A 25,650-nucleotide genomic window follows, 5' to 3' on the forward strand; every position below is an offset into this window, starting at 1 on the left:
TTCTGGAACCAGGCACAAATGTGGTCCTCATGCATACATGCATACATGCATACAGAAACATCCATCCACATGAAGTAAATACTTTTTAAAAATAAAGACTTATTAAAGTAGGAGTTTTAGCATTTCCAAGAAAAGAATAATACATTTATGTAAAAAAAAAAAAAAAAAGAAAGAAAAAGAAGCTTTGAAATTTGTTTGGATGAATCTTTATTGAACTATAACATTTTCCACTTACTTTTAATAGCATATTTTTGTAAAGATGTATTTTTATTTTTTATGTATGATTGCACTTATGTATGCCTAGTACTCACAGAGGCCAGAGGAGAGTATCAGATCCCCTGGAACTAGAGTTATAGGTAGGAGCTGAAATTGATCGAGGATCCTAGGAGGAGCTAGCCCTCTTAATGGATGAGACAGCTTTCCAGTGCTGGGTCTTCATTTCTTAGTAAGGACAGGTCAGCACCAAGGCCCACTGTCATGGCCTTAAAACTTCAACAAAGAGACTGCTGGACAGCCAAGAGCCAGAAACAGCTTGTAGAATGCAAAGCAATGCCTGAATGCTTTCAGATCTGAGACCAAAGCTGGCTTCATGTGGTAGGGACACTCAAGATGAGTTCCTCTCAGTCCTTCAGGACCAACTGCCACACACTAGGAAGAGAAGCTGAATGGAAAGGTTAGTAGGGCTAGGATCATCCTTATCCATCTAAATGCACGTAGAAACAGCACACACACACACAGACTACCTTTCAGGTCTGAATGAAATCCCAGATGGAGCTGTTTGGGCTTGAAAAGTTGTAAGTTGAACATTTTCTTTCACACTGGGTAGAGAACCATCCTCAATCCTTCTGTTGTGTTTGACTGGCACCTGTAATAACAAGTTGGTACTGGTTTTTGGTTTTGTTTTTAAGGTAGCAAAGGATTCTCATGACATAGCAAAGGGAGCTGCTGCCCCCAAGACTAAAGGGAACTAGTCAAGAATGAATCTGTCCACAGAAAGGCAATTCCAGGCAAAAAGAAAAGACTTGCTAGTCTAGAACAACTTAAACATCCTTTAGTATTCTATCTTTTGTGTCCGAACTGCATTTTTTTTTTTAGAAAATCATTTGCATATACATCACAGTCACATGTAATTCCCATCAGTCAATGTTTTTCTGTCTTCTACTCTTAGCTTAGGAAGTCACAGCACAGGTAGGCTTCATGTGGCTCAACTCACATTCTGTGTTGCCTGGCCTTCACATTTCCTGCTTGGGGTTCCTATTGTATCCATGCTCATGGAACCACAAGATACTTCACTGTAGGGTTAATTTTAGTGTATTTAATGCTTTAGTTTTGAATCTTAGTAGGGTTTATTTGGTAATTGCCAACAGATAATTAGCCCTACTCCATTACCCTTCTAGGTTTCTCACACACAATAGGTCTCCATCGTGGCACATAGCTACTTAGCCTCTTCAACCACAAGGGCTATGACCACCAACACCCCCAAAGTACTCAGAGCTTTCAGAAGTGACATTAAGATGGAGCGAATCATGCACTGTCTTGTTTTTATCCATATAAAAAGTAATCTTTTTTTCTCTGTTACAAAAACAAATATACTGATTTTTCTCTATGTTCTATTTATGGACTCAACCAGGTACAGGTCAAAAATATTTAAAAATAATCAAATTTGTACCGCATGTATAGATTTTTTTCTGTCAACATTCCCTAATTGATATAACTATTTTGCATTGTTTAAATATTAGAAGTAATCAAGAGGTGATTTACAGTATATGGAAAGTTGTGTGCAGACCTGGGACAAATGGCTAAGGTGCCCATTTACCATATCAAAGCAGACCTGGCCTCTCTTCCAGCACCCCTTAGCTTAGCTGTTACAGGATATGGCTGGCATACCCTACCCTCTACCCTAACCTTCTCTAGCCCAGGGGCTGGGATGCCCTTCCTCCAGCTGCCTTTCCCTATATAATTCAACCATTTCAGTTACCTGTCCCTTTTGTCTGCTCTTTTGGGTTTCTTGGCTGTTGCCTCCCCTTCCTTCCACTCTCCCTCCCCCATCTTCCACATGGCTCAGGGTTCTGTGCATTCTGAACTCACCCAGATGTCCCTGCCGCTGTCTATGCTCTCCTACATATTTATAATAAACGTCCTCCTCCACCAGACCGAGGAGCAGCCATGTGCTTTCCTCTTTGTTTGTTTTGTTTTCATTCAATATGTAAATGCTATATTATTTTATGTAGTGGACTTAAGCACCCATGGATTTTGGTACCCATGGGAGTCCTGAAACCAACTCCTTGTGGACATTGAAGGACAACTCCACTAGAATTTCACATTTTAGGGAAGATGATTACACAGAGGCTGAAGGATAGAATGAAGGTGACCATAGTAACGTGGCCCTGATCTGGGAAAGCCTCATTGGCTCCCACCTTCTTTCCACATTTTCTTAACTATATGTTTTCAATGCTGCAATGAACTTCTATCCAAAACTAGACTGACAGTTGCAGAGTTACACTCCAGTCATAACAATACCAGGAAAGGCTGGGAACCATGCGATGGCTCGGCAGGTAAACGTGCTTGCTGCCAGGCTTGATAGCCTGAGCTTCATTTCCAGGATCAACATGGTAGAAAGAGTTTGTCCCCTGACCTCAACATATGAATGCTAGAACATGCATGGATATATATATATATATATATATATATATATATGCATACCAAATCAATCAATCAATCAATCAAATAAATAAGTAGATAAATAAATAAGATGGAGGCAGGAGGAATTCAGATACGGGGATTGATATTGGTAATTAATTATTGTAGATGATTAAAGAAGAAACTCAAAGAGAATACAGCAAGGTTCTGGTACTGATTTCTAGAGCCATTGAGTGAGCTGTAATCCAGAAGATGCCTTTGGGCTTATTTTAACACTAGAACTATGTAAAACAGACCCAAACTACCTAGGTAATATTCTAATATAGAATTATTCTAATGTAAGTTTGAGGTCACCCTAGACTAGTAGCACCAGGTACAATTTTTTAAAATTGTTTTCTACAAATAGCCAAGCTTTTAACCACTTACAGTCTTTGGTCTTTGAATCCTTCTTGTCATTTTACTGCCCATAAAATGTGTCTTTGAAAAATGATGGTGAGGGTGTCTGGATAATGTTGAAGCAGAGCTTAGGGAGCAGTGGGTCTGGGATCTGAGCCCTGTAAAGTAAAAAATAAAACAAAGTAGATCGCTTGTTGCAATGTACAGAACCAGGTTTAACATAAACTTTTATTAGAATTTACACTTAGCATTTAATTCAGGTGAGGATGTTTGACAACTTTGTGTGTGTGTGTGTGTGTGTGTGTGTGTGTGTGTGTGTGTGCATCTGTGAGTTTGCCAGGGGATGACTTGACCAAGGGAAAAAGTGATTGCGGGAGATTTGGTCTCTGAGATGTAAATGTGAGTAGAGTGAGCGCTGTTCCATTAAGAGGATGTGGTTAAGTAACTAGGCTCCCAGGTAAGAGTCTGGCTCAAGTCAACTAGGTATTTGGCAATACCATTTGCTGAGACAGCACCTTGCTCCCAAAAGGAGTCAGAAAGAAGGAGTTGAAGCTGAGTCCTGCTTTACCTGTTGAACTTGTGACCCAGAGACTCCAAAGCAGAGACATCCAGTAGTCACTGGATGTACTGGTCTAGAGCGCAGAGGAAAGTTTTGAGCTGCAGGTGTAGACTTGACACACAGTGATCAAAGCCATGGGATCGGAGGCTTTCCTCACTGGGAGCAATGTGGGAAGAGTCAGGCCCTGCTCTGAATGGCTCTGCTCCTTAGAGACTGGCTCTGGGAAGAAGGACTAGAGCAGGAGATGAATGCCAAGAGTCACTGGCATAGAAAGGAACAGGAAAGGTGGCCTGGGAGTGTTGAATTATCTGATTCAAACACTGCAGAAGCAGGTAGTGAGAATTCAGTAGTGTCCATGCACTTAGAGACATGGGGACTCTGTGATTCTGGCAAGATCTGCAGCAGCGAAGAGGTAGGGATTAAAAAGCAGATGGCTGGGGATGTGGCAGGACCTGCACTTGGTCCCTGAGTGTCTTCTTCCTTTCCTTCCTTAGAACTAGAGTCCCCAGCTTCTCGTCAGACATTTAGGGTCCTGCAGTAAAAGCTACATATCCCAGTCTTCCGGGCTAAGTGTCAGCTAATGTGATGCGCCCGAAGGGTCCTAGGTAACTTGCAGGAAGTGCCTTTAAGAGAGCAGTGAACTCTTCTAGTTTTCTTGGTTCCTTTTGGCCAGAAAGCTTAAACAGCCATTTTGGCCCGTGAAGTAGAAGTCACACACTGAGAATGGCAGCTCATGACCAGTCTGCATCCCGTATCGTAGAAGACTCACGACAGCCAGTTAGAAAGCTATCTCTCAACTAGTCATGTTCACAGCCACATTTGAAATCTCTGTGTGACTCTGTCTCGTTCTCCTTAATGGATGCGGGCTGTAGAGTAAATTAAGTAAAGTGAATTAAGAGAGTGATTGAAAGTAACTCTTGAAAGACGCTTGACTATGAACAGAAGAAATGTGTGGTCAAGGGAGGTGGTTTTATTATCAATTTTGCCTGGCTTTTGTTGTTTTTGTATATGTATATGATGATGCATATACATATGATTATGTGTGTGAAGATGGATATGATTATGAATACAGGTATGGCCTGGCATCAAACTCAATCCTTCCTGTCTTCAGTGCTGGGATAGCCTGAGCTCTGGGTATATTTATAGGCCAGGGCTACATGCATAAGCCATCAAACCCAGATTCAAGAAAGGCTTCTATTTTAGATTTTATGGTCTTGACACACACATGATCAATACATAATTGTTAGTTACAGGATCCCTTCTGGGTGATACACCCTAGAGAACTGTCATCCAGAACCCTCAACTGACAGGAAATACCAGTGTGGAGAAAGGAAACTGGCAAGGGATTGCTCAAGACTCCTGAGAAGGCCGAGGAGAAGGGATCAAGCCAACTGGGAGAGCCCAAGAAGGAAAAGGACAGTGTGGTCACTCTAGCTTATTTCATGGCTAGAACGAAATACTAGAAATAGCTAGCCACTCTCTTGAGGGTTCGGTTTGCTAGGAAGCTAGATGACATTAGGTTCAGGGTCTCTGAATATGGATCCAAATCTTGTTATGCTTTGCCTATCCTTAATATTTAAATATTATATAAAAAGGTAGCAGCAGGGCTTCTCTGAGGCCCTATTAGAGGAATATACTTCCTCCTGGCCAAAATAATAGAACCTGAGTTCTTCCTCTATCCCTGGGTAGAGAAATAACATTCTAAACTGCCCCTAAATTGTATGCTATTGTCTTTTTCGTTAAGAAAATTAAGAGATGACTCGGCAGTTAAGAGCACTGGCTGTTCTACAGGACCCTGGTTCAATTCCCAGCGACCACATGGCAGTTCACATATGCCTGTAACCTCCAATTCCAGGAGATCTGGACTCTGCAGATACTGCATGCATATACATGCAGACAAAACACCCATACAGACAAAGTAAAAAATAAATAAATCAATAAAAAACGTAAAAACAAGCAACATTAACAACAAAAAACATGTACTCTTAACGGGTCTCTCAGTCAACTGGCCAGAGGTCCACCCGTCAGGAATGCTGACGGTGTGCGAAGTAGAGAGGAACATCCACCTTCAGAGGAGAGGACTGACATTCAGAGAGATGCTGCTCTATGATCCCCCAAAAGGAATAGATGAATGATACCTGTCAATCACATTGATGATTGACATACAGAGATAAGCTGCTGTATGCTCCCTACCCCCACCCCACAACCAAATATCCTGTGCAGGAGTTTACAGATCCTTACACTAAGGCTTTTCTAACTAAAAAAACACTTTTTCTTCTTTTAATCCTCTTTTTGACTATTGGCCAAAATCCTAGCATGCTTCACTAACCCGCCTGACAGTCTTACTCTTTCCCTGAATACCAGCTGCCTCCGTCAGTCCTGCCTGCAGCTGCTTGCTGACCTCTGTTGCTGAAAATGCCTGCTTCCTGGGACCTCAAGGCAAAAGGAGCCCCTCCCTTCTCAGGAGTTGTCTTCTTCAGGGCTGTTGCTGAGACTGACTGCTTATCCTCTCAAATTCGAACAAAATGTTCCAGCATCTTTCTGAGTCTCTTTTAAAGCCTTTGACCAATAACACTAGGAAGCCACAAAAGGGAATCCCAACTCCCTTCCCACAAGAACTACCTGTGTTCTTCTAGAGGGCAGCCCCACAGCAAATGACCTCCAAGCTAAGCTCCACCCCTAAAGGTTCGTTTGCATCGTGGGGACTTCCCCCCACTCCACCCCCCAGGCAGCCAAACCTGTGGTGGGAGCCTAGGCCAGGCTTGTCCAGGCTCCTGACCTCTTTCTTTTCTTTCTTTTTTTTTTTTTTCAAGGTTTGAAATCCAAGAAGACACAGACTAGCAAGCACACCTGAGAGAGGGACAGTCAAGAGAGACAGCCGGCCACAGGAGCGAGGGCACTCAAAGACCCCAACGATTTCCTTTTCTGGGCTCACGAGGAGGAGGAGGGTGGTTAGTGAGGGGCATAGTGGATGGGTCTCTACTTGGACCCATAGATTAGGTCATATAATCATATTTTCCTACTATGAATAACCCCTTCCCATCATGCATCTTATCACCACATGCATAACCGCTTGCCTAAGCATAAGGTAATATATAGTAATATATATAATATATAGGGTAATCTCCCTAAAAGGTCACTTTAATGGCCCAGTTTGCCTTACTGTGCGTGCACTCCAACTCAGCTTAGGTTGAATCGGCTTTTCTGTCTCATACCGGAATATACTGAGAACACACTCAAACAGAAACTGTTGATATTTGATTATTAGGGGGCGGAGAGATCTGAGGTTGCTAGGGAGATTGTTTGAAGAGGGGCGTGTACATGGTACATGCAGGAGAAGCGTCTAGGCTGCCAAGTGAATTAGAAAGGGGATGCCAGGTTTCTACACCTGTCCCTATTCCTGCCTCCAGAGCACGCCTGTCTTCCATTCTGCAGGAAGGAAATCTGCAGGCACACATTGTCAGAGGTTTGCTTGTTCTGAGTTAACCTTCAGTCGAGGTAGTCAAGACTTGGTGGCCTTCCTGCCTGTGAGCCTGCCTCCTGCAGACAGAGAGGAGACAATAATGTCCTGACTAGAGGGGGCAAGGAGAAATTCTGCAATGATTAACTGCCCCGCCCCCATGCTGCCTGTAAGGAGACAGAAGACAGATTTTTGTCATATTAATTCACTGTCTTCTCAGGTTGCTGGTTCTGTGAATAAAGTGTGTTTAAAGATTCAACTCTTTGGCTTTTGCCTGCATGTTGGGTGGCACAGACCCAACTACAAAACCACAACACGTAGAGGGGACCTGCTAGGCCTCATGCCTAGAGTAACTTCTTTCTCATGTCGGTAAGCAGCCAAAGGAAACACGGGTAAAGAACTAATAAGCACATGTATAAAACTGTAGGGCCCATCATATACAATTCCTGACAAAAGATTACCCTAAGTGTCAGATATGTGTTATTCCAGTTAAAGTGCAATAAACAAGCTGTGGGGATAGGTATCCATATTTTCCTGTGGGGAGTCAATTAACCTTCTTAAAGTAACACAGCTAGCAGTGACAGGAGCCTGGTGGTCTTCCTCAAATGCCCACACAGTCTACCAGTCTATGACCAGGTCAGAAAGGAGGAGCTTGGCAATCCTAATGATGGCCCAAGCATGGATGCTAACATTTGATATTCCTCAGCAATCTGGAATTGATTCAGTGTACAGGGGAGGAAGCCAGTTCTGGGGTCTGATGTGCATGCTGCCCACTGTTTATACTGTCCACAGGGCTACTCAGCTGGCCATTCTCACAGGGGCAGTCGCTCCCAGCACCCAACGGTCACAATGTTCTCCCTGAATCTTAGAAATGTGGTCGATGGTGCCTCTGACAAAGACTGCAACACTTAACTGTTCTTCAGGTCACTTTTATACTCTTCTCTAGCCAGCTGCGAATGACTGGACTAAATAGGAAATGCAGTGCAAACCAGAGATGGGTTTTTGTGTTAACCCCACATGCCATTTGTTCAGTCCACAATCACAGAGAACTCACTATCTTCCCCGGCCTTGGGTTGCTACCCAGAGGAGGGTGCGCTCACCGACTGGGGAGCCCATCTGAACAGAGGGCCACTGGATGTCATGAAGCTGACTCTGCAGCTCCTGCAGGCGTTGGAAGGCATCCAGCTTCACACTGCGCTCCTGAGCAAGCCGGTTTCGCATCTGAGGACAGAGGGCAGGGAGCGGACATGCGGTGCGGTGCTTTCTTTAGTCCCCTTGGTTCCCAGGTGATGTTTGAGGGAGAGTATATACCCAAGGCTAACCCACAATGGACAGTCTTCGGGTTCCTGGTTAGTATGAACTGAGACCAGTATGAACAGCTTTAGTAAACTAAATTAAAGAGGGCCAAAACCCATCTCTGCAATCCTTGCTTTATCATTATCTGCTGTTCATTTACAGCTTTATGCATGTTTTTAAATTTTTATTTTTTATCTATTTATTTATTTGTATCTGTGTGTCCATGTGTCTATGTCTGGGCACTTGAATGCATGGGACCTGTGTGACAGCCAGAGGACAATTTATGGGAGTTGGTTCTTTCCTTCAACCCATGTGGCTCCAGTGGATCAAACTCAGGTCATTAAACTGGGAAGCAAGAGCCTTTACCCAGTGTTTTTTATTACTTTTCTTTTCTACTGGGTGGATAGGAAGAAGTTAGAACCCAGTTCCCAGCATCTATACAAGGGACCCACAGGAGCCCCGGGACAGTTTGAACAATGGAAGGAGGGAGCTTTTTCCAGATCTGCATCACAGCTGGGAAGGCCATCCCCATGTCTGAGCAAAGGACTACCCCCTGCAGCTGTGACATTTCCCAGGCCATAAGCTGACCCTCGTGTGTAGGGTTCTTCCAAATGTAGTTTAGATCTCAGCAGCTCATCAGAGCTCCAGGTTAGGAGGACGTTGTAATAAAAACCAAGTCCATAGTCCTGTGAACACTGGATATATGCGTCCGGGCCTCATACTACAGGGTGGGAGCTGGAAGAGACATAGTAAGAATTTCTGTGCCAAGTCGGGGTTCAGTAAATCTGAGAAGTACTAGCAGAAGAAAGAGGTATGCTTACTAAGGACTACTTTGTGTATAATGTTGTTGTCAAAGTCAACATTTTAGGAGAGGGTTGAGTCCAGTCTACCTATCTGTTTTTGAGGCTTCTCTGCACTAATGGGCCCATCACATCCATAGACCCTAACCCCCAATGAAAGTTAGTTATTGGTCCCTTTTTTGTAGTTGAATTATTAATTATCCCGGCACAGGGTGTCTATTCACCTTAGACCATTTATGTTCCCGGATGAAAGACACACACAGCATTTATATTTTTTAATATGCCTAGGCAGCATAATAGCTGGACAACTGCTATGCTCTATGCTGATAGAATCTACCTTCCTATCCATATCCCAAGTTATTTCTTACTATGTTTCATCTGGGCTGCTCTTAGCTCCAACTGGCCAGCCCACATTGTCACATTTTTATGGCTCACTTAACTCATGGTGGCTCTCCTTTCTCCTCTCCAGCACACTTCTTCTATCCCATGGCAATTTCTCTCTGCTTCTCCCAAGCCAGCCAAACCTTAGCCCCACCTATGTCTCTTCTGCCCAGCTATTGGCTGTTGGCATCTTTATTCACCAATCACAATTAACTGGGGGCAGGATCACTCAGTATCTTCCATGCAGACTCTCTCTTCTCTGGGGCACCAGTCTTGGGGGCCCCAAATTAGCATTAGAATACAAGCAGCGTTAGACCAACACACTACATGAAATATCTAATCTTCCCTTACAACCTATGAGGAAAGGTCATGAAGAGTACCAAAGTCTCCCAACCACAGTTAAAGCTCGGGGTATGATTCTAAAACCTATACCTTTCCAGGCACAGTGAACAGACAAGAGTGTACTCTGAAGTCAGCCAGTCATCAGCCATCCATGGAGGTGGAGCTTAGAGATAAGCCAAAGAAGCCACTGCTGGCCACTGCTACATGTTTGGTGGCCTTTTGCTGCCACTTGGGGTGGAGAAGCCCATAGGCACAAGGGCTGTCGGGGAGGGAGAGAAGAAATTTAGAAAGGGCAAGCAGTTTTGATGGACATGTGTCTTGTTTGAGAACAATCTCAAGATACTTATTTTAATTGCATCAGAATTACTGCCATTAAATAAATGACAATTAAGCAATAATAACTAAAATAATAATTAATGTAGGATTATAGTTTGAATGTGAAATGTCTTACATAGCTCATGTGTTGAAACACTTAGTTCCCAGCTTGTGTTTTACAAGGCTGTGGAAACTTAAGACAGTAGAGCTTAAATGGAGGAAGTAGGTCACAGAGTCAAGTTTTATAGTCTGGCTTTATTTCTCATCCCCGCTCTGCTTCCTGATGGGAGATGTGATATTACCAGCAGCCTTACACTTCTGCATCTTTGCCTTCTCTGCCCTGATGAACTGTATCCCCCAAACTGTGAGCCAACGGACTTTATCCCCTCAAACTGTGAGCCAATAGACTTTATCCCCATAAACTGTGACCAATGGACTGTATCCCCTAAAACTGTGGGCCAATGGACTGTATTCCCTCAAACTGTGAGCCAAATCCCCTCAAACTGTGAGCTGAAAGAAACCCTTCCTCCCTTAAGTCGCTCTTGTCAGGTATTTTGTCACAGCAATAGGAAAGTTTAACACAAATAACTAGTGCTATATGAGCACATTTGAAGGATGTGGGCACTATATCACTCCTTCATAGTCAGCAGCTGGTGGAACAAATTAATAGACATTATAAGGATAATATCTAGATCATTTTTCTTTTAGCTTTAAGAGAAAAAGTAGCTTCCTGGGATGATGTGACCTCCTGAGTTACCTAAAGGTTATTACCAAAAGCCTGTCTGGAGTAGGCTCCATGGAATCCTGCACCTTCTAAAATTATTATATAGCAGGCAGCCTTCTGATAAAAATGCCAATTAAGATAGGTATCACATAGCTCCCCTGTAAGACTCAGTGAGTCCCAGCAAGGCTGGAAAGGTACATTTTCTGTAGGTGTTTTCTCTGTGTAGCTTTGATTGACTTCAACTCATGGCAAGCCTCATGCCTCGATGTCCCTGGTGCTGGGATTACAGACATGAGCCACCATGCCCAGTTCATAAATGTGAAATTCTAATTTCCTTTCACTCTGTAACAGCTCAACCCCTCTCTCCATTCCTTGAAAGTATTTTATTCAGCACTCCCTCAATTCAATTTATTCTCTTTACAGAACTTCTTCTAGAGCCCTTGAAACCCTTGACCAATAATAGTTCTATTTAATTTTCAAATTGCTTTTCTGTCTGTTATTATCTCTAGTGAATGAATTAAGGGCTTTCTTCACCAATGGATCTATGTAAAGCCCTTCTGTGTCGGGTTTTATTGAATTACCTTTTGTAGCCTGCTTATTGAGGTTGAATGAATCCATACGTGCATTAAAATAACCCCTTTCTATTTCCCCAGGGGGTATAGTTATAAAAATTATGTCTGAAACCCGCTTTTGCTTTTCATCTTTGACTCTGTATTTCTAGACACACTGGAATAAAAACCTCTTACTATAGCTTTTATGTGCTTGCTGCTCTTCCAGATTATAGCTCACAGTTCTCTGGAAGACCCCAGTTCAAAGGTTAAGGCAGTATGAAAACAAATTGTCCTCAGGACACTGGGACTCTGAGCCTGGAGCAGTCTTGCTTAAGCACTGGCCCCAGGGTGGTATACAGAGAACCATTTCCAGGTGTATCTAGAACTGACAGAGGAGAGAGAATGCTGTGAGGGGAACAGAGAGTCCTGGGAACAGCTGTTCCATGAAGAGCTGGCTCCTCAGGCCTTTAGGGTCAGGCTCAGCAGCCCTCACCTGCTTCAGGTCTCTGTCCATCTTCTTTTGCTGCAGCTGGCCTCGTTTCGAAGCCCGCTCGGCCTCTTCTGTCAGGAGCTGCAGTTTTTGTTCTTTTTGCTCCACATCTTTTAGGAGCTTCTCCATGCCAGATGTTTTTATGATATCCAGCTGCTGCCGAGTGACAGAGTCTTGAGTCACTCTGTGTTCCAACTCCCTCAGCAGTTGAGCCTGCAGCAAGGGAGGGCCAAGGCAAGAAAGAAAGTCAGCAGCTAGCAACAGAGACCAGTGAGGCTAGGTGACATAGCTCCCATTCCAGCATGGTTCCCTGTGCTGTTCGTGGACTCTGGGGACAGCAGCCTGACTATTTGGCCCTGGTCTGGTAAGCAGCAAGACGCCTAGGGTCTCGCCTCACCTGGTCCTTCCTGGACTGGCACTTGTACTGTGAATCCCAAGGCGTCAGTCAAAGGGATCAGAACTCACAACAAACAATAATGAGAGCCAGGATGCATTAATGCCCATACAGAATATTATCAGGTGAAAAAACTGAATTTGTCAGCATTAAACATCGGATGATGATATCCATGCTAATTGACTATCTATCAAATGTTCATATCGAACACAAGCTGTATTTGCATTGTCGTAAAGTCTTTCTCACGGGGACCAGCAGTGAATCCCCCTTGCCTCTGAGGAGGCAAAGATTCTTCATAGAAACATTAGTGCTGAAGGCTGCTTCTGACTGGGCTCTGTTTTCACCCTCAAAATGTCTCTGGGGAAACCAGATTCTAGATAGTTAAAGAGAGAAAAATGGAGCTGAGCCAGCTTGAGCTATAAAGTAAGCCCTTGTCTCAACAACAACAACAACAAAGTAAAAGTGGGGGAGAAAAAAGAAGAGGAAGAGGAGGAGGGAGTAGAAAAGGAAGAAGAATTAGGGGAGGAGGAGGATGTAGGGGAGGAAGAAGAACTAGAGGAGGAGGGGAGGAGGAGGGGAGGAAGGAAGGAGGGGGAGGGGAGGAGGAGGGGAGAAAGAGGAGAAGGAGGGGAGGAGGGGGAGAGTGCCAATTTGGAATTTGTTTATATTCCAGCTGAATGAAAATGAGGACATGGTGCACCTAGGTATGGTTGAGGAGAAGATTTTTATTATAGCTCTGAGGGAGAGAACAGCTGGAGGCATCTGGAAGAGTCCAGAGCAGGCAGAGAAAGAAGTAGACTAGACATGACCAGTAGACTGAACCAGGTCATGAGAGGAGACAAGGTGGGGAAAGAGTGAGAGAGGAAGAGAAGAAAGATGGAGCAAATAGAGAGGGAACAAGAGAGGCCAAGTAACCAAGAGAGCATAGAGTATGTAGCCAAAATGGTTGAGTTATATAGGGAGGAAGGAAGCTGGGGGAAGCGGAGGGAAGCTGAGAGACTGGAGAGGCCTGGAGAGCTGGGGATGCTGAGAGCAACCTGACTCTGTACAGGGTACCTGAGATGCTGTGCTAGGAGAGCCTGCCTTGATATGTTAACAGGCACCTCAGTTACCCATTTGTCCTGAGTTTCTCTGGGAACTAACTGCAGGTCTCTCTCAAATCGGTGGTGTTCTAAAGAAGCTCTGGTGACTGTTCCAGTTGCCACTGTGTCCCTTCTCATGGCCACACTCAGGGTGGCTAGCTCTGGGGCTCTTGGTACCTGGGTATCATTCTGCCGCCACAGCTTCCTGTTGTCAGTCTGAGCTTTGGTCAGGGCTTGCCTTGCAGCCAGGAGCTGTTGATGGAGTGAAGCGGCTTCTTGCTCTGCCATTAGCTTGATTCTCATGCACTCCTTTTTACTGTGAATAGATTCCTGCCAGCATTGCAAACACAGTGGGAGAGGAAGTAAGCTTTTCTGTGGCTTTAATCTGAAGCCTCAGCTAAGGCCTCACCTTTCACACTGCCTACAGGGTGGAGCTCTTGGCAGGTCATTGCTTGTGTGAGTCTAGCTACGGATAGCCCGGCAGATCAGAGTGAATCAGATTCCAGCTTCTCAAATCACTACCAATATGTGCTTTGTGTTCAATGTGTTTAAAGCAGGGTTTCCTCTTACTGTTTTGTTACTTCATTTCCCTCAGATTATCAAAGACAAACTACAAAGCCAGCAGCCTCAAGCCCTTAATAAACATCCCCCTTCCGTCCCTTCACCTTTCTTATGTGCGATTCTTTCATCTCCACGGCTGGTTGCACCTGTTTTCTATTTCTCCCAACACTCTAAGGTTGCCTGTTCCCAGGAGGGGGCAAAGATCAACTGCCAATTGCCAGATTCTTTAGCGAGGCTGGGCTTGCCACATGACACCAGTGTGGCAGCTGCAGAAGCATCACAGGTGCGTGTGCGTGTGTGTGTGTGTGTGTGTGTGTGTGTGTGTGTGTGTGTGAGCGCACACGCTTGGGGGAGGGGCCTCTCTTCAACACTTACCATCTCTGCCCTGCTCAGCTGCTCTCTGAGGTGTGCCTGCTGCACAGCCAGCCGCCAGCGGCCCAGGCTCCGCGCTTTGCACAGTATAGCAGCCAGGGTGCTGCTGTGGTCCTGCTCCAAGGCACACAGCTGCTCCTACCAAGAAGGCCTACTTTTAGTACAGGCCACTTTCGGTCCTTTCCCTAACACCAGAAACATGCCTTCCAGAAAGACACATTTTCATGTGGAGCCCCACCCTAGGACCCTTTTAAACTGTCTGATCCCTTTGGAATTCTAGGTGGGCCAGCGGTGGGCTGGGAGCGAGGCAGAAAGGCGGCATGGGCACACGTACTTTGGCTGGTACCTTGGCTGGGTTCTCTTTTGTTTCTTCATCGGGTCTGGCAGAGCCCCAGGTTTTCTTTAGCTGTTTCACGTTGGCAATCCCTTCAGCTCTCACTTCCCCGATGAGCTCACACACTTTCTGGATCAAATTAAACTGATTCTCATCCAACTTCTCCTGAAAGTTGCAGACTCAGGTCAAGAAGTCCAGTGGGTTTGAGGGCGTGAAGGGCAAGCTTGAAATGCCCTCCGCCCAGACAGTTTTCCTCATGGGTATTACAAGGCAGGCACATTAGAGACCTTTTGCCAGCAGGGCTTCATCTTTTGTTCACCTACAGGTCCTAGAACATGCCTTGTTTGTCAACACCTGGCACACTGAGCCAGGATAGTGGGTAGAGCCATGGGAGGTGACAGAGGAAATTGACTGGTTAAATCAGGTTAGCTGGGAAAGGTGGATTTATGGTTCCCAGGCTTATGCAGAATCTGAGGATTCCTTATTGTTGATGAGCCACTACAGAGGAATTTCATTAAAGATGGATAAGTGGAGGAAGACAATGGGCTGGCTGCCTCCTTAGGCTCCAGTGGGAACCTGGGCATGAGACGTTCTGTCCTGAGTGGCTGTGGCTAATGATGACACAGAACGCTTATGTAAGTTATTACTGCAGACTCAGGGCTGAGAGCTGAATTGTGACTCCTCCCAAACTCATGTATTCAACCTCAAATGTCTGGAGACACAAGATCTTTTCATAGGAGTGGGTTCCGATCCCAGGGAGACTGTGCCGAGAGGGTCATCTTTTTATTTCTCTCGGCAGGGAGGGGGCAGCTCCTGGTCTACTGGGAAGGGACCAGTCCACGGAGGAGAGCATGCTCGTACCCTCAGCTCTGACTCTTGGCTTCCAGGACTGTGAGAAAGTAAACTGCTTTGCTGCTCACACTATGGCACTGCGTGGTGGTGGCCACAACAGATGAATGCTAAGATGCCTAGAGGCTCAGGGCTGAGAAATGGGTATATGAACATCCTTCCCATCTCTGAGCTACTTCCTCAGAGAGAAGGCATGAGGATAGTGCCCAGTTAGAAACTATGGCAGGAAGACTGGCCAGTTCTGCTGGTTATCAGTGGGAACAATATCATTGTCTTGGGACCAGGGACTTGGATAGGAATTCCCTACTTCTCGGTGTTTGGTAGAACTCCTTCTGTCTGAGAGGATTTAAGAGTTCACTCTTTATCTTCTTTTTTTTTGTTTTTTTTTGTTTTTTTTTTTGTTTTTGTTTTTCGAGACAGGGTTTCTCTGTGTAGCCCTGGCCGTCCTGGAACTCACTTTGTAGACCAGGCTGGCCTCGACTCTTTATCTTCTTATGCCTACATGTTTGCTTTGGAAAGGTTGGCTTCTGACTTCTCCTGTAGCTCTTAGGCCTAGTCCATTTTGAATTTGGTCTTTTTAAAGATTTGTAAGCATTTATATTTTGCAAGTAAGAAGAAATCTCTAATACTCCCTGGAAGGCAAAGACAGAACATTGAGGGGCATCTCCTGTTAAAACAACCCTAGGGTCTGTTCTGGAAGTCCCAGGGACAGGAGGGTGATACAGGATTAAGTAGGACTGGCTCTAGAAGGGTGGGAGGTAAGGGGTTGAGTGGGGCTGGCTCTAAAGAGTATTCTGTGATGCAGAAGTGGGCTGGGGAAGAAAGCTATGCAGTGGGGCATTGTAGGTGTGTACCAAAATCCATAGGGCAGGGTATCCAAGCTCTTGATGGCTCATCTTAGGTATAAGACATCTGCCTTCCTGATGCCCAATTTTATTACAGTGACTAGCTTCCACAATGATGTAACAAGGGAGTCCCATCATTTCTCTTTTGAGGGGCTCCATAGTTGAGGGGTCCATAGCTCCCTAATTCTAAGTGTGGGGGGAAAGGCAGAAAGGCATGTTGAGAGTTAACCAGATTTGGGAAAACTAGTTCAGTTTCCAAACCTGCCCAGCAAGCTCTCCACAGCTGTTCCCTCCTCTCAAGCATGGCAGCTCAGAGGGTTTTTTGCTTACCCACTTGGGTATCTCACTCAGTGGCAATAACAGTGGTAGACATTGGTGGGAAGTTGAAATAAAAAGCCTCCTCTTTCCAACATCAGCTAGATGTCGAATAATCAGCCCAGTTATCCAAAATTTAGTCTATCCTGAGAGCATGGTGACAACTCAGGCTGGTGACATCTCAGAGGGTTAGATGCCTGATGGCTTAAGTTTGGTCCCAGGAAGCCACATGATGGAAGGAAAGAACTGATTTCCTCGTGTGTGCTGTGGCATGTGCCTACTAACAGAACATGCACACACACACAAATGTAAACAGAACAAAACAAAATAATGGCAACCCACTGCTGATTCTCTCTGTGGCAAATCTAGCTGGCCAGCTTAGTGGTGCATGTCTATAATCCCAGCAGAAGGGGGGCTGAGGCAATAGAATGGTTTTGACTTTGAGGTTGGCATAGGCTATTAGCAAGTTCCAGGGCAGCCAGGACTATATAACAAGACCATGACTTAACAAAACAACATCCCCACCCCCCAAACCAAATCAAACCTCTCAGCTTAGAATGCTGGGGGCTCAAGAATCTCTTGGTACCTCAAAGTCCATTCTGCCATGGGTCCCTCGGTATGTAGCCGTGGTCTTCACAAGTCACGGGTGAGAGACACTTACCTTTATGCGTAAGCAGGTCAGAAACAACGCCTGCACTAATTCTCTGTATTCTTCCTGGACCTCTTTTCTAATCTGGATTTTCAGATTCAGATTCTCCTCTTCCAGGTCTGTGAGCTGGGCCCTCAAAGCCGTGATTTCCATGATCATGTCATGACTGAGCTCTGCAACCTACAGGTAATGATGCAGAATATATGCCATGAGGGGAGGCTGGCAAGGAAGTGATTTTTAAGGAGCAGAATAGTCCCGTGAAGAAGGCTAGCACAGTCTCCATTTTCAGGCTCATGAAGGCAAATTGCCTACTGGGTAGAAGCTCAGGACGGTTCAACAGTCCTGAGCAGTGTCAGACACATCTAGCATCCACATTCCTCCCTAGTGCAAGGTGAAATCTAACACTCACATTCCTCCCTAGCGCGGAGGAGAAAGGTGCTCGCCCTTCATACGATCTTAATGTGACGGACGAATGAGCCCAAGGAGCTGGTATTTAAGCACAGCACCTTTGATAAACCCTGCAACTGTCTCCACTTCATCACCACACTGGCCTTCCCTTGACCAAATCTCATTTCATTTCTGAAATACATTCTAACTGGCATCTTAAAAAAGAAAGAAAGTTGCAATGCCTACAAAATTCTGCCAAATCACAACATTCCCAATAATACAAAACAGAGACAACTTAAAAAAAAAAGTTAGAAAAAATGCCCCTTAGGAAGAGCATTTACACAGAATGAAATTACAGTCCTCAGATGTGCCTGCATGGGCCTCCATGGATGAGATTGCTACAGGCAGCAGTGGACCGAGAGCATAGGAACCGACCCACCTGGCCAGCACAGTCTTCAGAGGGAACTTGACTTCTTCGTAGCAAGTCTACCTCCTGAGGAGGAGAAGGCAAGACTCAGTCAACACACATGCAACCCCTTCCAGTCGGTGTCTACGCAGCCTCATTCCAAACCCTCTGGCCCTTGGTCCTGGTCCGTCAGTAGCCTGGTCTGTGCTTGGCATCTTCTAAGCCAGGCACGGGGAAGCATGCTTGTGCTCCTGTGGCTTCCTGGCCAGCTAGCCAAGATGAACCAGTAAGCTCCAGGTTCTAGTGAGAGAACATATCTCATCTCTGAGAAATGATACACACCCACATGAATGTGTACACATGTGTACACACAAATCAACAACAACAACAACCCCACAATATAATTTCCAGACTTCTACAATGACAAAGAGTTCAACTATGGGGGGAGTCATCAAGTGTGGGCAAGACCAGGACTCCCTGATTAATATTTTAATACTTCATTTAGGTTTTTTAGGCAATCTCATATTTTTCCTTTGAGTATAAAATAAAATTATATGGGTCTTCAGATACAATCAATTTTGAAAAGGAATATACAATACGATCCTCTGGGTACTACAACCTGTTTTAAGGAGATCTGATCATTATAACTGACCCATGATACAAAGATGGACAGACAGAACGATAGAGATACAGAGATGGAGATAGATAATAGATAGATAGATAGATAGATAGATAGATAGATAGATAGATAGATAGAGGTAGAGAAAGAGGAAGAGGAAGAGGAAGAGGAAGAGGAAGAGGAAGAGGAAGAGGAAGAGGAAGAGAAAGAGAAAGAGAAAGAGAAAGAGAAAGAGAAAGAGAAAGAGAAAGAGAAAGAGAAAGAGAAAGAGAAAGAGAAAGAGAAAGATCCCCCCCCCCCAAATAAAAGCTTATCCTGGTAACAACTTCTGCCTTAGAGTTTCCATTGGTGTGAAGAGACACCATGACCAAAACAACTTTTATATTGGGACAACATTTAATTGGGACTGGCTTATAGGTTCTGAGGCTCCATTATCATCAAGTCCATTATCATCATGGTGGGAAGCATGGCAGTATCCAGGCAGGCATGGTGCTGGAAGAGCTAAGAGTTTGACTTTTTTTTTTAAAGTTGTGTTTTGTTTTGTTTTTTCTTTTTTTCTTTTCACTTGAGTTTATTTAATAGGTTTGTTTGTGTGATTGGTCTTGTGTGTGTGTGTTTTTTATTTATATAAGTACAATGTGGATGTCTTCAGACACACCAGAAGAGGGCATCAGATTCCATTACAGATGGTTGTGAACCACCATGTGGTTGCTGGGAATTGAACTCAGGACCTCTGGAAGAGCAGCCAGAGCTCTTAACCGCTGAGCCATCTTTCCACCTCTAGTTTGATATCTTGTTCCGAAGACAAACAGGAGAAGACTACATCCTCAGACAGCTAGGAGGAGGGTCTCAAAGTCTACCTCCACAGTGAGATACTTCCTCCAATAAGGCCACACTTCCTAATAGTGCTACTCCCTGGCCCAAGCATATTCAAACCACCACATTCCATTCCCTGGCCCCCATAGGTTTGTTCAAACAGATGGGTCTATGGGGGACATACTTGGCCATAGCATAATGAGAAATACATTTACTCCAACTTCAAAAGTCCCTATAATCTACAGCAGTCTCAATAATGCTATAAGTACAAAGTTCAAGGTCTCTTCTGAGATTCATCCAATCACTTAACTGTAATCCCCTAAGAAATCAAAATTTAAAGACAGATCACATATTTCCAACATCATAGGATATACCTTACCATTCCAAAACACCAAGGTAAAGAAATACTGAACAAAGCAAGACAGAAGCCATCTGGGAAGACTCCAAACTCAGCATCACCATGTCTGATGTATCTCCAACTCCTTTCATCAACATTGACCACTGTTGGCAAATCTGGCATTCAGCAGCAACAAACTTTGTTCTCTTGGGCTGGTTCCACTCCCTGCTAGCAGCTTTCCTTGACAGGTATCCCATAGCTCTGACATCTCTTAAAGTCTTAGGGTATACAAGGAAACTTCAACTTTATAGCTTCTTGTTTCAGAGTCTGGGATCCACACATGATCTCTGGACTCCCCCAAAGGGCTGGTGTCATTTCTCCAGCTCTGCCCTCTGTAGCCCTCTAAGCTCAGGTTGATCCACTCCATTGCCACTGCTGTTCTTGGTGATCATCCCATGGTACCGACATCTCCAATATGCTGGGGTCTTTCCCTGAAATTAGGCTTCTCCAATAGCCTCTCATAGGCTATCTTCATGGTGCCAAGCCTCAACTAATTTGCATGACCCCTTCAATTCTGGGCTGTCAACTGCAACTGAGGCTACACTTCCCTCAGGCCTTCCATAGCCTCTCACTGTGCCAAGCCTCAGCTGCCTCCATGACCCCTTTATATCTAAAAAAAACAAAACAAAACAAAACAAAACAAACAAAAAAAAACCCACCAGTACCACCTGAGTGACTTTTACAGATCACCAAGTCCCACTGCCAGAACCAGGTCTGTCTTTGGAACACAGCTTCTTTATGCTCTCAGAAGACACTTCCCAGAAGATGTCACCTCAGTGATGCTGGTCTCTTCTTAATCACTGCTAATTTCTTAGCTCTAGCTAACCAGCATCAATTGTACAAGTAGTCCCTTCTCCTCTTGGCTATAAAGTCAGAGCCACATGGCCGAAGCTGCCAAGTTTTGCTGCTTGCTGTAATTGGAACATGACCCCCTTGTTATTACATTTCCACCAGCTTTCTGTTTTCCAACTCCTTTACTGTCTAAGCTTGGAACTTGCTCTGTAGATTGAGCCTGGATCCTGAGAACTGCATGGTTCTGTCTCCTGAGTGCTGAGATTAAAGGCTTGTACCACCATGCCTGGACTTCACCTAGAACTTGCTCTGTCCCAGGTTGTCTTTGAACTCATAGATCTGCTTGCTTTGTCTCCTGGGATTAAAGGTGTATATCACCAAGCTTGGGCCTAAGCTTTTCATGGCTAATATTTCTCAAGATCCATATCAAAAGCCAGTGTCATCCCATGTCAGAATCTGAATTAAAAGTCTTTATCTTCTAGCCTCAAAATCTGGATCATAGGAGTACTCTCCATTTCTGGATTGTAGTTCATTCCAAATTAAAAGTCAAAATGAAAACAATAACGAGGTAATAATGCCTAACATAATATAGAACTATTCCCTGTACAACTGTAAACACACAAACAATAGCCTTAGCTGGGTGGGATCTTGCCCCGTAGTCACCACTGCCTTAGTCTGTTTATCTCCTTGAACACAGGATTCAGTTCCATTGCGCTTCCTGGTGCTTTAAAAAAAATACTTGAACCATACATTTTGTATTTCTTCTTATTAGCTTACTATGCTTGATCAAAACACACTTCATGAGAGCAAACCAAAGTTTATGCTGGATATTGCTGAGGCAGACTATTCTGTCTGTCTGAGCAGAGAGGTAAAAAGCAGGTACATTGTTCAACAAAACATCATAAGAATGATCTGCAGAGTTCAAATCACCCTCAGCACCAGTGTCTTCTATATTTCTACTAGGATGACTCAATAAGTCCCATGTAACTTTAATTTTTTCAATGCCTACTTTTAATGATGGGTTTTAAACACTTTAGCCTCTCTTTTAGCCCACCACCCTCCAGAGGAAGTGGAAAAGAAAGGTTATAGGGGAACTAGACCTGTTTGGAGCAAATCTTAATTGCAATGCCAGGAACTCAGTAATTCTGTTTACAGGTCAGCAATGACAACTCACTTGCAAATACTTCACAAATATACGAGCAGTCGAGTTCAGTAGAGCGGGGATAGCAAACACAAATCAGCAGCAGTGGTATGACCTAGCAGAGACCATCAGCCCTCAGCCGAATTGGCATGAGTCAGCAGGAGGTACTGGGGCCATCAGGCACACCAGGAGAAGTTCTCTTCTGTGTCTTTCAGTGAATCGAAGATTAGCGAAGACTCAAGACCAGGAAGTGTTGCACAGCTAGCTCTCCAAGCAAGCCCTTTTCACAGTCTGTTGAGTCCTATTTTATACTCTCTCCAAACATCACATGTCCCCCACAGGTCTTGCCTCAGCACGTGAGTCTGACTTAGCAAGACTCCAGCTGAGTCTGTCTCAGCCGACATCACTCTGCCAATCAGCCCGAGTCCACGGAAGTGGTAGGAAGCTTCTTGGTGTTTCTCTCTATGGAATCACAACAAATGGAGCTCATCCATGCAAGGGAAGGCGAACCAATACAAGGGCGTTGTTAGGGAAGAATCCTTCATCACGTGTCCAAGAAAAAAACCCAATGGACAGAAATGGTGGAGGGCACCAATGACCCCCAGGTTTAGCATAAGAACATCTCTCCTCACCCCACTCAGATTTTCTTTGTCTGGTGACTCTGGGGCCTCCATGCCCACAAGCTCTCTCCTTTGCACTTCTCTGGGCACCTACCTGCTCCTTCTGGCTAAGCTTCTGCCTGGTATGCTGTAGGACATGCTCATAACACATGGAGTAGGTCTCAAAGTTGCTGCGTTCTCGAGCCATCACGTCACAGCCCAGGGAGAGGATGCAGGCTTCAAGGTGCTCCCTCCGGAAAGTGATCTGAAAGGAGAATGGTGTGTCTCTCAGCAGCTCCACGGGGCCTCTGGACAGCCACTCAAGCAAGGGCTTGGGCAACATGTTGCTTTGGCTCATAGACACATTTTCATTTCCCCTCAACACCGAACCCTTGACTGGCGATGCCTCTCTTAGTTCTGCTCTGAACCTTTGCAGAGCCAGGGACAAGAGAAGAAATGGAGGCTGGCCATGTGTCTCAACCATTAACAGTTATAAGCCAGAGCAACAAACTATTAGAATGTTAGATTTAGTTCTGCTTTCAAAGAAGATAAACGAGATGGCTGGGTTTGAACTTATGTACAGAAACTACTGTATGGATTTCTATGTGAAGTATGGAGACAAAGCAAGAGCAGCCCCCACCCCGCCCCCTGTCAGAATTCACAGTGTGATCCCCACTTCTTACTTCAGGACCCTCACATGCCTGAACAGTACTCTTTACCTTGTCCATCCAAATTCCACCTGGCCCTCTCCCTACATGGCTACCTCTTGGTCTCCACCACACCAGGAGTATTCATATCCTGGCTGAGGTCTATGCTCACTCTGGGGAACGCAGTCGAGGGACGAGACACATGTAGATCAGCGGTTCTCAAGCTGTGAACTGCAACTCTTTCAACAGGGGCCACCTAAGGCCATTGGAATGCACAGATATTTATATTATGACTCCTAACAGTAGCAAAGTTACAGTTATGGAGTAGCAATAAAAACAATTTTATGGTTGGGGGGTCAGCAATACAGGAGGGGCTGTATCAAAGGATCGCAGCATTAGGAGCAGTACTCTGTTCTACTAGAACTGCTGGCCTAGACGGAAGCCTAGGGTTCTGAGTGGACATGTTCCTATGTCCCAGGCTATAGGAGGGCCAAATGGGGCCACTTTCTGAAGCATTGGGCATCTTGCTCTGTTCTAAAGCATATGGCTCTCTTCCCTCAACACTTCCTGCAGAAGACGGGGCACATTCCATGAAGGGACAGAGGACAGAGTCCTCCCCACACACAGCAGCTTAGACTTAGGCTCTAGAGAGACCTGAGAGCCAGTCTGGATAAGGCAGGATCCATAAGCCTGCCCTAACTTCATCCCACTGCTATGATAAAACGCCAATCACAGGTAACTCTTGGAGGCAAGGAATCCCACAGTTTACACATCTAGGTGACAATCCAGCACTGAAGGAAGTTGGAGCGGGGTGCTGAGTAGGGATTCAATGCAGAACACAGAGGAGCAAAGCTTGGTGGAGCGAGTGAGCTCTGGCCCCACTCTCCTGATGGCCCATGCTTGGTTACCATTTTTATGTAGGTCAGGATCACATGCCTAAGGATGGCACTGCCAGCAGGCCAAAGTAATGAAGGCAATTCCTCAATGGGGGCCTCTCTTCTCCTGTAACCCTAGTTTCTGTCAAGTTGGCAATAAAAACCAGCCAGCACTGTGTCTGAGGAAGCAAGTACAGGTGTGTCCCCTGTGTAGACATCAGTGCCTGGATGGGTATCTGAGGTTGTGGGAGAATCATGCCCGAGCTGCGACCTGCAATCTTACATGAGCCTTCTCTGTGACAATTTCAGGATAAACCCAGATAGCTCCCTACTTACAGGCTGCTTGCTGCAGAAACCAGGCTATTCTTGGAACCTGCCATGGTCCCCTGGCTCTGATCTGCTCATCTGAGGCTCAAGGCACTGTTCTGTCAGTATGACTTTGTTGCTAAATTGACCTTCAGAGAAACCCCACAGTGGATTTTGCAAATTGTGTAGGAACTAGGAAAGATGGTGTCAGGGAGGGGACCTAGCACGGAGGAAGGGCTACAGAGGCAGATTCGGTATTCCTGCAAGGAGAACAGTCTTTACAGTTCTAGGCCTTCTGACCTGGGAACAATCCTGTAAATTTGTCTTTAGGGAATATTATGGTTTGGATCTAAAATGGTCCTGAAAGATCACATGCTAAAGGCTTGGTCCCTGGCTATGGACTCTGGTGGGGTATAACTGTATTCTTGAGGGTTGAGACTTCATCAGAGTATTATTGACTCATTGATGAAGTCAGGCTTGATGGCATTATTCCGAAGTTATGGAAGCTAGGATGTGAACCTTAGATGGAGGAATAGGTCTCAGGGGCTGGGCCCTTGGAGGAGTCAGTCTTGCCTCAGGCTCCTTATTCTGTTTCTTTGCTTCCTGGTTGACTGGAGGGGATCTGCTTTCCCCTGCTATGTGCTTCCTCATTTCTGTTGTGCCACAGTCCCAAGAGCAACCAAGCCAGCTGACGTGAACCCCTGAAACCATGAATTAAAAGAAAACCACCACCCCTTCAAGTTACTCTGGGAATTGTGTCACAGTGGAGATATGAAAACACAATGAAGTCATACGCAGTTTATGTAAACATCTTAATGTGCTGTCTAGTAGGAGAAAAACAAAATCAGCCTCAAGTGGCTTAATCAGGGAAATGAGTTAAATTTCTCTGGTTCATCTATAGGAAGCAATACTAACAACTATGTATAATATAAACATATTATACCTATCTATCTTTATATGTATCTATAACACTTTTATTTCTATCTCTACATTCCTACACACACACTCACAGTGTTGTTTATTTTATTTTATGTATTATGTTTGGCCTATATATATAAAAATATATATATATATATATATATATATATATATATATCACTCGTGTGACTGGTGCCTACACAAGAGGTCAGAAGGTGTTGACATCTGGAACTGGAATTGCAGGTAGGAGATTGTGAACTACCATGAGGATGCTGGGAATCAAGCCCAAGTCTTTTAAAAGAGAAGCCAGGGTTCTTACTCACTGAGCCACATCTTTAACCTCATGTAAAGAGATTTATAATATATGATCACCTTTTAAAAATAGGTCATAA

The 25,650-nt window shown here is 44.8% G+C and overlaps 1 protein-coding gene across 1 annotated transcript in view; it reads right to left on the reverse strand.

Moving 5' to 3' along the window:
• Positions 1-201: 201 nt before the first annotated feature.
• The window catches only part of LOC110303781 (uncharacterized), a 158,430-nt gene continuing 132,981 nt past the window's right edge, over positions 202-25,650 (reverse strand). Inside the window, exons 38-48 of the mRNA XM_085843328.1 lie at positions 22,628-22,777; positions 18,182-18,235; positions 17,368-17,535; positions 14,698-14,862; positions 14,367-14,501; positions 13,608-13,760; positions 11,958-12,167; positions 8,156-8,276; positions 3,067-3,194; positions 744-865; positions 202-661 (exon numbers count right to left, since the gene is read on the reverse strand). Of these exons, the coding sequence (XP_085699454.1) occupies positions 649-661; positions 744-865; positions 3,067-3,194; positions 8,156-8,276; positions 11,958-12,167; positions 13,608-13,760; positions 14,367-14,501; positions 14,698-14,862; positions 17,368-17,535; positions 18,182-18,235; positions 22,628-22,777 (1,419 nt within the window). The 3' untranslated portion in view covers positions 202-648. The remainder of the gene's footprint in view (positions 662-743; positions 866-3,066; positions 3,195-8,155; positions 8,277-11,957; positions 12,168-13,607; positions 13,761-14,366; positions 14,502-14,697; positions 14,863-17,367; positions 17,536-18,181; positions 18,236-22,627; positions 22,778-25,650) is intronic.

The sequence above is a fragment of the Mus caroli genome, unplaced genomic scaffold, assembly GCF_978045245.1.
Source record: "Mus caroli unplaced genomic scaffold, Mus_caroli_1 scaffold_9, whole genome shotgun sequence".
Lineage (NCBI taxonomy): Eukaryota > Metazoa > Chordata > Mammalia > Rodentia > Muridae > Mus > Mus caroli.